The following is a 14,537-nucleotide window of genomic DNA, read 5'->3' as shown; positions in this document are numbered from 1 at the left end:
GTTTTTTTTAACGTTCCAATCCTGGTCACCATTTGTTTCAGTGTTTGGGAGATGAGTGCAATACTCTCTTCCTGTGAAACTCCAGCAGTGTTTTGTGGACTGTAAAACTGTAAAACACCCGACTTTTCATGAGCATGAAGGAGAATAGATAATGACTGAATTTTCATTTTGGGGTGAACTATCTCTTTAAGTGATCTTGTTGTTAATCCATGTTTGATAGCTGTTGGGAGACATTTGTCCTTAGGGCTTTGAGCCAAATAGCCCCAAGTTTTAGGAAAAAGATGATGGTTTGGGTTAAAATGAAAAGATTTCTTCCAGAAAGGTTTTTCTAGCAAAATGAAGGCCAAGAGAGTCAGCAGTGAAAAACTGCAGACAGAGACACAAAAGGAGACAAAATACAGTTCACAAGATTGAGATTAATGATACAAAAGTATAATTAACAAGTACATTATGATTTGATATTGTAGGTTTAAACAAAAAAACACTGTTTGGGGCAGAGTCATTAAAATATGTATTACCCTTACCAGGTGCAAAATATAAGTGATGTACAAATTAATGCACCAGTATTTTTGGTACAGCAGCACAGTGTGCAATGGTAAGAAATTGGCTAATCTGCATGATGATGACTTTTGCCTTTGGTACTTAAGCATATTTTAATGCTAATACATTCGCACTTGTGCTCATGAAATTTAAGATCCACACAGTGGTATCAATAGTTTTACTAGTTTTTACTTTAGTAAAAAAAGTTGAATAGTTGTTGGTCCAGACAAGCATTAACATATAGTCATGGGGCAGCAACAGGTTAAAGCAAACAATTACTAAAATCCCATTCATCAAGCATATGTCCTTTTTCTGAATGTGCACCAAACTACAGTACATATGACCCAATTTAAGTCTCTGCACACTTAATTAAAGGCAGAACAAGTCGATTTTTAAGCCATGTTACACATAGAAAGCATGTATAAAAACATGTTTGAATGTAGAAACCTCTCAGTGTGTTGCTGCTGATTCAGAAAGCAGGTAGTTTTACACAGTTTCATGAAATGTTATTTTGTCAAATCAAACAGAGGATAGAGGTGAGCTAAATGCTGTATTCACCATTTTACAGCTCACCATTAGCTTCGCTTTTTATCTTCAGAGAAAAACCTTTGAACATTTTGAATATGTTACAGGATTTAATGCCTGGCTGCACAGTGTTGTTAGAAACCTGTTTGTTTGTTGTTCCAATCCAACTCCATCCCAAAACCCATTGCTTTCCAGCAGAGCTTCAGCATCCTGAAAGATTGATGACTGTTGGCCATCAGCCATTCCTTGTGTAATGAACTATGCTTTATTATGATTTGTTATGAGGCATTACACATCATCATTCTTATTTTCAATTCACACACACATCAGAATGTCTTAATTATTGATGGATTAAAAATTATTACAGATACAGTAATTTGGTGGAACGTCACCAGCAGCTGCTCACATGAGTAACTACAGTAGCTTTCCTTTAGCCAGAATTAAAAGTCTGAGTCCAAAGTGAAGAAATGCTTCTATTACATATGCTGAAACTGAAAGATGTAGATTTCGGAGGGGATACAGATCAATAGAATTAGAATAAAAACAGAATTAGAACATGTGCATTTAAAAACATGAAAGTAGGAGAGGACTTTTATTTTGACAAATTATTAATTATTATTTTGAATCAGTATGTGAACATTTCTGAGCTCTGGTTTGATGATATCTAATCAGTGGCAAATTTAGGCTACACCTGGCATGTCTCCTGATTGTACTTAATTAGGAGGGATAGAAAACCGACCACTGCCGGCTCTTCTGAGTCAGATACTGTCATACTTAACGTTAACTTACTATAGAATTTCATGTTCCATGTGGCTTATATAGTGTGAGTATTACTCTGCATCTGACTTGCTTATTTTATGGCGAGAAAGATTCATGGACCAGCAGCATCCACTGGTATGATGAGTAAAACACTCTGACTCTGTTGTCTTTATAAAAAAACTATTTTCTAAATATTTGCATTAATTTCCCCAGCAGAGTCATGAGGTCAGTTATTGCCAAAAGAGGAAAGCTGGCTTTTTTTAACATAAAACTTGGCTAGAATGATGCTAATACTTCTAAAATTGGTCCTATATGGCCAGAGCAAAGATAGAAAAAGGGCTGTGGCATTTTCTTATGCTCAAGAGGTAGAAAACCTACAATTACCAGAATGCACTATGCAGCACCAGACCAATCAAAACTCACGCTGGTGGGTGACGAAATGCAAACTCTGCTTTTCCATAGAAATCAATATGGCGGCTGGCAACAAATAATCTCAAATTACAGTTAAATGAAATTGGCAATGCAGAAACAAAGTCTTAGTTTATATTTTCTCAGCACTGCCTAGTTTTACTGTTTTACAAAACAGGAAACTGTATGGCGCCTGCTCCTTGTTTATAAATTATCATATTATAGCCAATCAGTGTACTAAAATATGTTTCCAAAGACATTTCAGTTGAGAAACATGCATTACAGTAACAGAATCTTGGTTTATAATTGATCAGCAGTAAGTGCGTAAGTACAATCTGTAATTTGAGCCACAGCACCAGAGCCAGCCAGCAGATTTGAGTTTAGAGATGAGCAGGAAGATTGGGCACTGGTAAGCTGAAGGGACCTTTACCACACTTAATTTACACATACTATCCATGTTGTTATGATACAAAGCCAACCGGAAATCAGTTAAGTATCCCTTTAAGTTACTCTGACCATTAGTAGCTCTGTGGAGCAACATTATGCAAGCAGGTCTTTATTTTGTTCATTTTGTGCACATTAACATGAAGTTGAAGACTTTATTTTGATCCTGTTTCATTGATCAGTGATTGAAGTGAACAGTAGCTATTGCACCACAAAATGTAGTGAAGCTGCTAGCTAGCCAACTCTGATGAAACAAAAGCACATTTTAAAATGTTTCATGCGAAAGGAAATGCGTTCAACACATTTGTTTGGCCTGAAGGATACATCCTGTGAATATAAACATTAATTTTTTAACAAGAAAACTCCACAGCCTTCACAGCTTTAACATCGTCCTTGACATGAAAAATAAGAATGGCGTTCATTCAATAATGTATTGATTCATGACTCATTCATAGGTGTTGGACTGTTGCTATCTCATATTCCAGAAAAAAAGGCATCCTTTGAAAGTTGAGACATCAGTTGTTATTAACTTTAACTTTTTAACCTTTTATCGTATCAAGATACAAAAGGCAGTTTTTCTAAAGTTGCAGGACATACTTTTAAATATGAAAGGGATGTACAGTCCAGTGTGTTCCCTTTGGCAACACCGTTACTGTGCAGACCTGTGTAAATTAGAAAAAGAAATTGTAATTGTATTGTATTATATGATTTTGTATTTCATATTGAAAGTCAGTGTTGCAGATGCACTGATTGATATGTGCTGCGAGGCTCGTTTACAGCGAGCAGGTGCCAGGTGTTTGCAAAGTAAAAGGATATAAGGCTGCTGAAAAATATTTAGAAATTACAGTTCACATTCACATAAATCAGTGCTGAAGCAGAAATGTTGTTATGCCAAGTCTCTGATGGGACTGCACAGAATGTGTACGTTTATGGGAAACACTGATCATATTTTGTGCAGTTGATCAAAGATACATACATAAACTTAAACAATACAGCCAAGGTATTTGTAAACTTCGTGATCAGATAAACTACATCTCTAACAGAACTTTTTTGCAGTTTTGTAAGGTTGGAAAATCAAACGGTTTTACAACTTTATAGATTGACACAGCCTTCCTCCAGAGAAGCCAGACACAGCATGATTTCATGGCAGCCGCTTTCTGTCGGCTTGAAACTGCTTCCCATTCCCTTTAAGTTCGAAAGGTACCAGCAGTTTAAAGTGAAAAAGTGAGAACACAGCCAAAGGTGATTTATACAAGGGATTATAAAGCAGTGCTGATGAAAGTTTTATTTTTTTCCAGCTTTATTCGGTTGATAATACAGTATAGAGTTGTGATAAAATTCTGGTTTTGCTCACCCACTTTCTGACATTTCAAAGCTGCCACCAAAGCGTGGCCTTCTTTAAAGAAACGGTGATCACTCTTACCTTGACATTTTACTAATTGAGGGTAAAGCTTTACACTGCTTTAATTTACTGTATTTTTGAGAAAATTTGCAGAAATTTTGCCACCACTCATAACATGAGGTTTACTTTGATTATTGTTCATGTAAGTAGCACAGGCTCTTTCATCCTGCAGGTTATGACTCATCATAAAATATATAGCTCAGGTAATAATGGAGGTAAACTTTGAAGCCAAACATTAAAACTGGAAGGACTTCGTCCATCTCCTCCCCCCGTGTTTTGAAAAGCATTGCAGGCTAAGTCTTCAATATTGCAATATCCCGTTATGACTGGTAAGCCCCATGGAGGTCTGCAGTGCTGGCTCAAGCTGCTGCCTCTCTGGTCCACTGATCAAAGCAGTGAAGCAGTGAGTACTTTTGGCCTCCTACCAATGAAATACTGCCCACTGGAGGAGGACGTGACGATGCCTTGTGGGTGGAAATTTGCTCATAAGCATTTACACACCAATCTCATACGGGATCTTCACAAACTTTTCAGATATTGATGTAAAATTTCTCTGTGTGTGTCGTGTAGATGAGCTTAAGGAGAAGCTGCAGAATTTCGTGTCTGAGACCAACAGCCAGCGTCCAGGGTTCATTAAGATGGTGCGTCATGCCAAGCAGGAAGGTCTGATCCGGTCCAGAGTGAGCGGGTGGAGGGCTGCCACTGCCCCAGTTGTTGCCCTGTTTGATGCCCACGTCGAGTTCAACGTTGGCTGGTGAGTCATTCGCAACAAGTGCAGCGTGAGGTTAGCACAGCTCAATACAAGAGCACTGGTTCTTGAGTCATATCAGTGTGTGGGTTTACTGAAAATTATTTCATTAAAAACAAAGACTGTTGCTTGGCTCTTTCTCCGCTGACTGCTTTCTGTGTCTATGACAAAAGCATTCATATTATACCACATTAAATATGCTCCTTGTAATATTAATTTAAAATATAGTGCTGTGTTGCATGACAGTTGAAATGTCACTAGTATCATGCGATACACATAGACCAGAGCAGGCCACAACCCCTTTAGCGGTTCATATCAGCAAAGAAGCAGGAAAATGCCATTAAGTGTTGTGTAGAGGATTAATCACACCTTTTACACTGATATTTGGGTGACATAATATACAAAAATATTCAGTGTCAGTGTGGTAAATGGCTAAATGATGCTCCTGGTCATTACTACTGATAAATAGCTAATGTTAGCTTGACAGTATACAGTATTACAGTATAGCAGCATCAGATTGTTGTCTCCAGCTTCATCAAACAGTAAGCCATTAACAGCTTTGATGTTAACAGACATTACTTAGCCTGTCAATACTTGGTGCCCTGGGGGATGGGACAAGACGACGATTAATCTTAATTTATCAAAGTATCGCAAATCCTCAGGTTTCAGGCAAGATCGCAAAACAGTTGTTAAACATGTCTATAAAAGAAATGTTTAACAAGAAATGAATGCATACAAATGTGTCAAAATTATAATCCAAACATGTCAAATTGCATTGACATCTTGAGGATCTTTGATTTTTCATCCCTAAAAAAAATGGCAATGTCTTGATTCTTTATGAAGTACCAATATGTGCCCATCTGGTCTATTTCTATATTCAGCAAGTGGTATCTTTAAGTTATATCAATAGTCTCATCTAATTCTCAACAAGAGAGCAAATCACTGTATTTCCCAAAATGTAGAACGAGTACTTTAAGATTGATTAAAACTATTTTAAATTGATTCCCTAGTGACAAAAAATATCACACACTATAAGTATGCATTGTATTTAGAGGGGGAGCATAAATCTCTTTGATCCCTTTTGCCACATGCACATTAAATGACCTTGTAAATGTATTGTGCAGTTTTTGTGTAGTGTTTGCAAACGAGTTAACATACATTATCGCTTCATATTTTGATAAAAAAAATTCCATCAACTTTTCAGATAGGAAATAATGGTTTGTCAGACTATTAAATTGGATTGAATTAATCTTGAAATCATGAAATTGGTTTTTAAAATATGCCCTTACATGACAGACATGATCACAAAGGTAATAGAGAAAGCCTATCAAAACAAACACTCAGTAAAATGACTTTCTCTTTCCATATTTGAAGGGCTGAACCCATCCTGCAGAGAATTAAGGAAGACAGAACCCGCATAATCTCCCCATCATTTGATAACATCAAGTACGACACGTTCGAGATTGAAGAGTATCCGCTGTCTGCCCAGGGCTTTGACTGGGAGCTTTGGTGTCGCTACCTCAACCCACCCAAGTCCTGGTGGCACAAGGGCAACAAGAGTGCACCAATCCAGTAAGTGAGCACCACATGTCTTGATACCCCAAATCAAATGATATGATTATATGATAATTTTTATCTGAAATTAAATGACAAATGTCAACCCTGCTAAAAGGGTAATTCATGCTGCATTCATGAACAAATTATATGTTGTGCAAGGTCACATTTCTCTTATTCTCCCTGCTGTTACTATAGCAACTGTGCGAAGTTAGCATTACCTGCAAAAGACAAACATAATTGATCTTAATTATGTTTAATCCCCCCAGGAGCCCGGCCCTGATTGGCTGCTTCGTGGTGGATAGGCTGTACTTTGAGGAGATCGGTTTGTTGGATGAGGGGATGGAGGTGTACGGGGGAGAAAATGTGGAGCTGGGCATCAGGGTGAGTAATAATGTCACTCCCAGAGGCCATGGGCCATTGTTCATCCAGGTAATGTGTGGAAAATTAACTATGATAATGACAGTTAATGGCTGTTGGAAATCAAGGTCACTGAGAGCCCCTTTCTATGTAAAATACTTAACTCATTGAAAAAGAGTCATTTGGTTGCAAGTGATGCAGTCTGTGAATTTAAAAATGTTTTACAGGCGGTCTGATGGTTAGTAAAGTGATGAGAGGTAGAGCTCTAACCAGTGTAGGATGTCCTGCCAACTTGTGTTTTGTTTTGTTTTTTCATAAAAAGGTTAGTGTTCTGCAAACTGTTTAAGACTGCTGATGTACCAATTTAGTTGAATGCAATTTATCCTCAGTGCTCAAAGATGGCTATAATACTGTTTTTATTCTACAGCTGTATATTCCACAAAAAAACTAAAACCAACAATGCCTGTGCTTTCCAATATCTATACTACCATACTTAGTAGGCATTATTGACTTTATTGTTTTATTTGCTAAGGTTTACAGCCTCGGTTTTGCCTTGTTTGTCAGAGCACGGTAAACTGTGTTTTTAAAGGTGCTATATAAATGAAGTTATTATTATTGTTATTTAGTGTGCCAGAAAAATATTTATTATGTCCCAATACATGGTATATCTATGACATATGCCAAAGATACTAGGATGTTCGTACTACTTCAGGTCACATTTTGCAGTATGCAAGCCAGCATTCTTTTCTGGCTATGCTGACCCACAATCCTCTGTGCAGAGGAAGACACATCACATCAACTAAACTGGAGAGATTACAGCTCGTTGAGAGCTCATTGACAGCTGATAGATGCAGCTATCATGAGTAACAGCTCACTTAAGTGACTATTGACCAGTGGAATAGATAACAGGCTAATAACAGGAATTGGATTTGCTGAAGTGAATAGAATAATTCATTATAATTAATTCTGGTGAGCTCAGCGAATGGCATTTTGTATATCCAACATAATGTCAGGTGATAACGTTAAGCAAGAGGGTCAAAGTTCAGTGTCTTGACCTCAATTAAAACACAAGAAACTTGTGCTCCAGTGCATAGTAGTATGCATACTCCATGCAACAGTAGGTACTCTGCAAGGCGAGCAGCAGCATGTACTGATAGGAAAAAGACAAAGTGAGTGATTTGGAATGTAGGATACATTTGATCTGTATCTCTATTGTTTGCTTCCCTTCTTTGTTTGTGACAACTATTGGTTTCTACTTAAGATCAAAGCAAATATATTGTAGACAAAACAATCGAACCTCAAGAACCATTTATCAGCTGTTCTGAAGCTTTTGATCATATCCCATGATCTTCATCGGCAGTACTTTGAACCTTACAAGTATATACTTTCATTCTTAAAAAGGCTAGTGTTTTTTAAAAAAGCTGAGCGCTGCAGCTTTTAGCAAATGTTACTCAAATAGCAGGATCTAGTGCATATGTTTGGGACTATCTGCAGATAAATGCATTTTTGGTGCTCTGGTGGGACAGTGTATCTGAGACAGTATCCATGGAAAGGCCATTAGAAATGCTAAAGACATGAGACCCCTACAATGGCACAGGACCTTTTTATATTATTATTATTATTAAGATCACATTGCCAGGAACTTACTTGAGTCTATCTCAGTCTATACTTTAATCAAACTGTAAGATACCTACTACTTGTAAGTTTTGGACTGGAGTGTGAGCTCAATCCTCTAAAACCCTAAATAGTCAAAATCGTCAACAGTGTTGTGAATTAGTGTGTTTTTTATAGTTTTTGGACAAGAATGGAAGTCAGGATGATATAGATGATATAGACTACACAGTATCAGGCTTTGGCTACATAATTGTTACTGAGATCAATTCATTGTTACTTCACGGTATTTGTTGACAGTATCAACAAACAGGGTGACTAATGCAATAACAATAGTCATGTGATTTGATAGTAACAAGTGAACAAGAGATGATCCTTCAGAAAATGTACCCAGAACACACTGGGACGTGTTCTCTCTTGTGTCAGCTAGAATAAATAATCCCTACAAATTAATTCTGAAGTCTGAATGATCACCTTCATCCCCCGGTGATCCCACTGAGGCACGTGTGGGAGTCGTAAGACTCAAAGTCATTGTCTCTGTTAGCAGTGATGTGTGAAGATCACGCTGACATTGTTCAGATTGACGTACTGTGGCGGTACTTGTTTTGCATTCCTCTCAAAGTTCTTTAATTAATCGGTACACCATCACCAGCTCTGACTTGATGGAAACATAGTCTATAAAATTAATGGACATAACCACCCTGATGTCACCTGTTGGTTTGTGGACTCCCATTTTAAAGCTTCGAGACATTTCAATCATTGCCATTTGGGATTTTTTAGGGTCCAAGGTGACCGTATGTGGACGGCAGGTTGAAGCTAACCCTAACACTAGCTGCTAGCTTAATTAGCACAGTGCATTTACTGTTACGGTTAATTTTAATGCTAATTTTTGCTTGTGAGAAGTAGGCGTAACACCATCATAACAAATTGTAGTGAGAGCAATAACTTAACATCTGACTCCTTAGAGGGTCTTTTAGTACAACCAAAAGCTGACTAAGACCTTTTTAGATGACCAAACGTTATAGTTAACTTTCATAACCTAGAAATCTGGCTAAGCTTATTCTCTGTGAATTTGTGGTTACATCATGCATACAATACTCAACCAACATTGTCCCCGTGGCAGCAACTTGTCAACAGATGGCAAAAGGGTGTCTGCAGGTCCTTATAATGTCTTTAAATGTCTTAAAATGTCTTGAATTCAATTTTGTAAATATCAGGCCTTCAAATAGTCTTAAGTGAATTCCTGAGGTCTTAATTGCCACAAACATTTTATGTAATTGTATTTTTACATCTTTTAATTTAGTTTTGTTAACGTGAGTCAAGCATTTTTACTTATCTAACAAATCTTTAAACCCATCACTTAACTTAATACTGTTGTCCAACCATATAGCTTTATAAAGCCTGCCTCTGCATGGGACCACATACACCCTGCTTATCGTTTAACTTACCTGCAAAGCTCAAATAAGAAAAAGATAATTTGTCTTAAAATTAGTCTTAGATTTGATTAAAAGTATACTGAAAAAGTCTGAAAAGCTTTGAACTAAATGTCTGATACCTGTAGACACCCTGGATATCACCGACTTGTCAACCGAAGTGGCCACAAATGTACAGTTGTTACGTTAGGAAAACTTTTTTTCTCTCAGGCTGTAAACGTTTATTTGTGTTGTAAAGGTGGGAACCTCAATGAGTGGGTCTGTGAGGACTGACTCACTTCTGGAGCCAGCCTCAAGTGGCCATTAGAAGAACTGCACTTTTTGGCACTTGGGTGGGAATCAGTCGGTGTGATTTTTAGTTCAGCAGTACCACTGGCGGATGGGCCAAAGAGCAGCAGCCCCCGTAGGGATACCTAATGATAGCATACATCTACTGTACAAAGATCATTAATGCAGCTATCAGCCTGTTCAATAACAGCAAGAAGCGAGGGACAACTCCTCCTCTGCTCCACTCCGGCTAGATTGCACTGTGAGAAGGAAATGGAGACGAGTTTACGACAGGGTGCTGAATGTGGAAATATCCATCCTCGCTAATGACAGAGATGCAATCATCAGTAAAGAAGGGAGATTAGTCCCGTAAGTCATTTTCCTCCAGAAATTACATGCTTTTAGAATTCCTGGGCCTGATAATAGCCCCACTGATTGCTTTATAGCTGGACACTGATGATTTTATCACATTTATTACAAGCCAGGGCTGTAGCACTATGTATAAACAGTGTGATGAATCATCTTGCTTCATTGCTTTGTATTCTAGTTTTGAGTCTAGTGTTACACTCCATGTTGTTTACTTGCTTGGTTGTGTTGGACTGAAGGAACTTGCCCTTGCCTGGAGGTTAATGTAGTTTAGAGTTCAGTAATGCTTTTGAAACAGAGGGTGACACTCTGAGCTGAGAGCTACAATACTGGAGGACCCTGGCTTGGCCCCAGATTAGCAGTCCCATAGAGCCCCAGCAGGGTCTGTCTGCCTGTCTGTCTGTCTGCAGCGTATTGGTCATGCCTCCAGACCACCTGGCAGCAAACAGACTGGCTGCTGACGGATCCTCAGAGACATACTCGAACCAGGCCAGCAGCTACAGGCTTTGGCTGCAGCTTGAAAGAGATGTCCTGGGTTGTGTAAGGGTGAAATGAACCGCTGCTCTCTGTTCACATTAGGTCACAAAATGGAAGCTGAATATTTCCATCATGATGTATATAATTATAATTCTGATTAGGCATAATGACAGAAATTTTTCATTTGTTTTATGAATCTGTGTTCTTCAAATCCTTATGTGCATCTGAAGTGGTGTTTATGTTGTTGCCTTAGATTATAAACAAGGCATTATGGTAAAAATCCTGTGATTAAAGACAGACTTTTATTTTGAAGGGTACACATTAACACAATGTTCCAGTGTTATTTTTTTCCAATGCTTCATGAAGTGCTGTTCCTATATTTTTCATGGGAATTAATATTTATGAATGCAGAATTCATACACTTTCCTAGAGATGTCTAGAGAAACGGTGGCTCGCCGTTTTTTTACGCGTGATGCTCGCGTTTATTGACTCTGTACCACTTTATACTGCAGTTGACTGTTAGATTTGAGGTTTGTTACTGTAACAAAGAGTAACTGTTTTGTTCAGTGATTTTAATTTTGCATTGTTTTATTTATTTTGCTGTTGGATTGCTAAATGTAGATTGCACTACATTCCTTTTACTTGAGTGGAACAGGCTCTTGCATTAATTTTATTGTGGAGAGATTTTATATCAGACTGTCAAACACAGATTACCAGATTACCTATTTTTTGTTGGGGAATAATGCCCTGCAGTGTATGACAAGTTTTTAAAAATGTTATTTTCAGTAAATTCATTGTTATATTAATCGAGTGATTAAAAAAAATCGTTAGGTTCAGCGCTACAGAGAATAAATCATCACATTTAATGGCGCTGCAATGGCGTCTAAATTAATAAGTAGGCAATGTGAGCAGGTGAGGCATGTGTTTGTGTTTGTGTTTGCAGAGCTCCAGTCACGACTATTTAGTCACATTTTGTGACGACAGATTACCAGTGCAAACTAGTATTAGTAATATATGAACTGTTTGTTGATGGCTCACAGTGAATGAATACTCACAGTTAAAGGTGCCTGGGTATCTGTTTAATTGTCTTCTAACTCTAACATCCAAATGTTAACCTGAAGCTTCAAGTGCACAGCAAAAACATCGACACATCCGGCCTAAGAAGAGCCAGGTCTTTCAAAATCAAAGCACCACAGATCCCACTCTGATTTCTTTAATTATAACAGTGGTGTAATATTGTGTTTTTGTAGTTAGCATTACTTTAAAGGACATTTAAACGTATTGAGATACATGTGTATCGTGGTATAGCCTTAAAATATCGGGATGTTATTTTAAAGCCAGCCCTAATGCACGCTAATTTTTCACTATTATTCTGAAAGTTATATGAAAATATTCTAAATTTGATAGGAGTCATGTAAATGAGTGGATTTTCTGTATTAGGGCTCATTCCGAATGAAACATTTGAGATGACTGAGATTGATTGAGACAAGTGGGAATGCAGATATTATCAGGTTTTAGGAGCATTGTTTAGACATGAATACAGCGAATTCGAAATATACATCTCAACTGGATTTTTACTGCATTTTTTTGAGACACAGCCTCTTGCCTGTTTATTGTCAGCTCAGTGCGTTGTTTTTTTGATATGCGCAAATGGTAACACCGAACTTTCCAAGAAGGTAGTTGAAGAATGAAAGAGTGAGGCTGTGTTCACATGGTCCAGCAAGTCCCACTGGTGGAAAACTTTGGGAAAATCCTATTTTGACGCAAATAAGCAAAATCATGCAGCTTATGCTCTTCTCCTGTGTCATATTTTGATGTGATAAATGACTTGTTAGGGTAAAATTAATAGCTAAGGCTTCATCTAAATTGGAATATCAGTGTTATTTTTTCAATTTCATCAGCCATGTTTACAGTTTAGTAGCCATATTGCAGTAATGGCTACAGGAGCGTGAGACATAGATCAGTTTCCAGATTTGTGTGCAGAGTAGAGCAAATGTGTTGCTCTTAGGCCTCCAGGGAGTGCACCAGACTTTGAAGCCAGTTTTCGTTGTGGCCAAACATGAAATTACAACTTCTAGGTCCATCACATGATGCCATTGGGCCCAAAAAAGCTTTTTTTTTTTACCACAAATTTACATTGGGAAAAACATGAATTAGAATAGAACACTGAATTAGTGGAAATATTTTTTAGCATCACACCCCCAGGAAATGGCTTGTTTTAATGTCAGGATTGAATCCTTTTGAACTGATAACATTTGGTAAGTCCAGAAGAACTGCAAGATTAAATCATTTTGTCCCTATTTAAGATTGAGCACTAAACCAGAAGTAGGGGGTTTGAATGGCAAAAGTCTCTAGTGTGCTTGCTCTATGGTTACAATGATTTGGAAGTAGTGCCAGTCATCCAGGTCATTCCATTCTGCAGAAGTAGAGCTTTTTTGGCTTTTTTGGCTTCATGCGCAACTGAGCAGCTTTCATAGGAGCGAACGGGACCCAGCTGCGCATGCTGTATCCATGTCTCCTAATATATCCATGATTTCACATCTAGCTTTACTTCTTGTTGTAGTCCTGAGCATTTATCCAAAAGAGACCTTGTGAGGGCATGGGAATATATGATGATGCCATCTGTGGCAATAAATTTCTGAAAGATAATCCTGGGAAGCACGGCCCTTGTCCACTATAAAACACAACGCAGAGTTATGGTCCCGGCCATCTGTTTGAGCTTCAAGTCACAAGTTGTTGATTTATTTGGGGGTTTTTTTAAGATGGATGTGGAGAAAACCTAAGGTATAGTTTTTGTTGAGCGATCCTTTAAGTCAAACTGCACAGTTGAACAGACACAAAATTGGACAGGACCCTGAAACAGAATTATAAAACAAATGATTCCCTAAAACACCTGTGAATACCGGGTGTTGTGCCAATGAAGCCAGCATGGAACAATGTATCACAAAATCACCAAAGCAGACATCATCACTCTCAACCAGTGCCAGGGAGGTTGTGTTTAGAAATGAGGATCATTGAGGGCTATGAAAAACAATTATGAGACAAGCTCTGCGTGCAGTATTTATGGAAGTGGCAATGAAACACAATTACTGTCATAATAATGACTTACACATTAGATTTCACCCTCATTTTCAGAATGTTGTCTGTATTCAATATAAACAAGGTGTATTATTATTTGTATGAGGTTTTTAAGTAGCAAGGTGAACAGCACAGATATCACATACGCGCAGGTCCTCATAGTGGCACATTATTCTTCTTTAATATTCGAAATTACAAAGTAATGACATTAATCAGACCATGGCAGCTTACGCTGTGATCGACGACCAATTAAATAACAATTCCACATTTTAAAAGTTGATGATTTGTTGCTCTGAACAAGTAAATTCTATCTGCTGCACCTTAATAATGTGATTTAAGTGTTATGTATGTATGAGGTAGGTATATAAGTGTGATTGAAAGCATACATAAAAAACATATTTACTAGCTCAGATTCACAGCACTGGTAGATCACTGTGTAGAACATTTAAATATCTAAATTAGGCAAAATGAATCAGTGTTAGCTCTTGAGAACAGGCTCACTTAAATTTAGCATCTTTATTAATTTTTTTTTAAGATGTATTTAACCAGGAAAAGCCTAATTGAG

The 14,537-nt window shown here is 37.7% G+C and overlaps 1 protein-coding gene across 1 annotated transcript in view; it reads left to right on the top strand.

The window, feature by feature from the left end:
- Positions 1-14,537, top strand: part of galnt18b (UDP-N-acetyl-alpha-D-galactosamine:polypeptide N-acetylgalactosaminyltransferase 18b) — a 101,241-nt gene that overhangs the window by 53,884 nt on the left and 32,820 nt on the right. The window contains exons 4-6 of the mRNA XM_042486778.1: positions 4,649-4,832; positions 6,201-6,398; positions 6,650-6,764. Coding sequence (XP_042342712.1) covers positions 4,649-4,832; positions 6,201-6,398; positions 6,650-6,764 — 497 coding nt within the window. The remainder of the gene's footprint in view (positions 1-4,648; positions 4,833-6,200; positions 6,399-6,649; positions 6,765-14,537) is intronic.

Source organism: Plectropomus leopardus, chromosome 1, assembly GCF_008729295.1.
Source record: "Plectropomus leopardus isolate mb chromosome 1, YSFRI_Pleo_2.0, whole genome shotgun sequence".
Taxonomy (NCBI): domain Eukaryota; kingdom Metazoa; phylum Chordata; class Actinopteri; order Perciformes; family Serranidae; genus Plectropomus; species Plectropomus leopardus.
The sequence above is the reverse complement of the archived record's forward strand: the minus strand, read 5'-3'. Positions and strand labels throughout refer to the sequence as shown.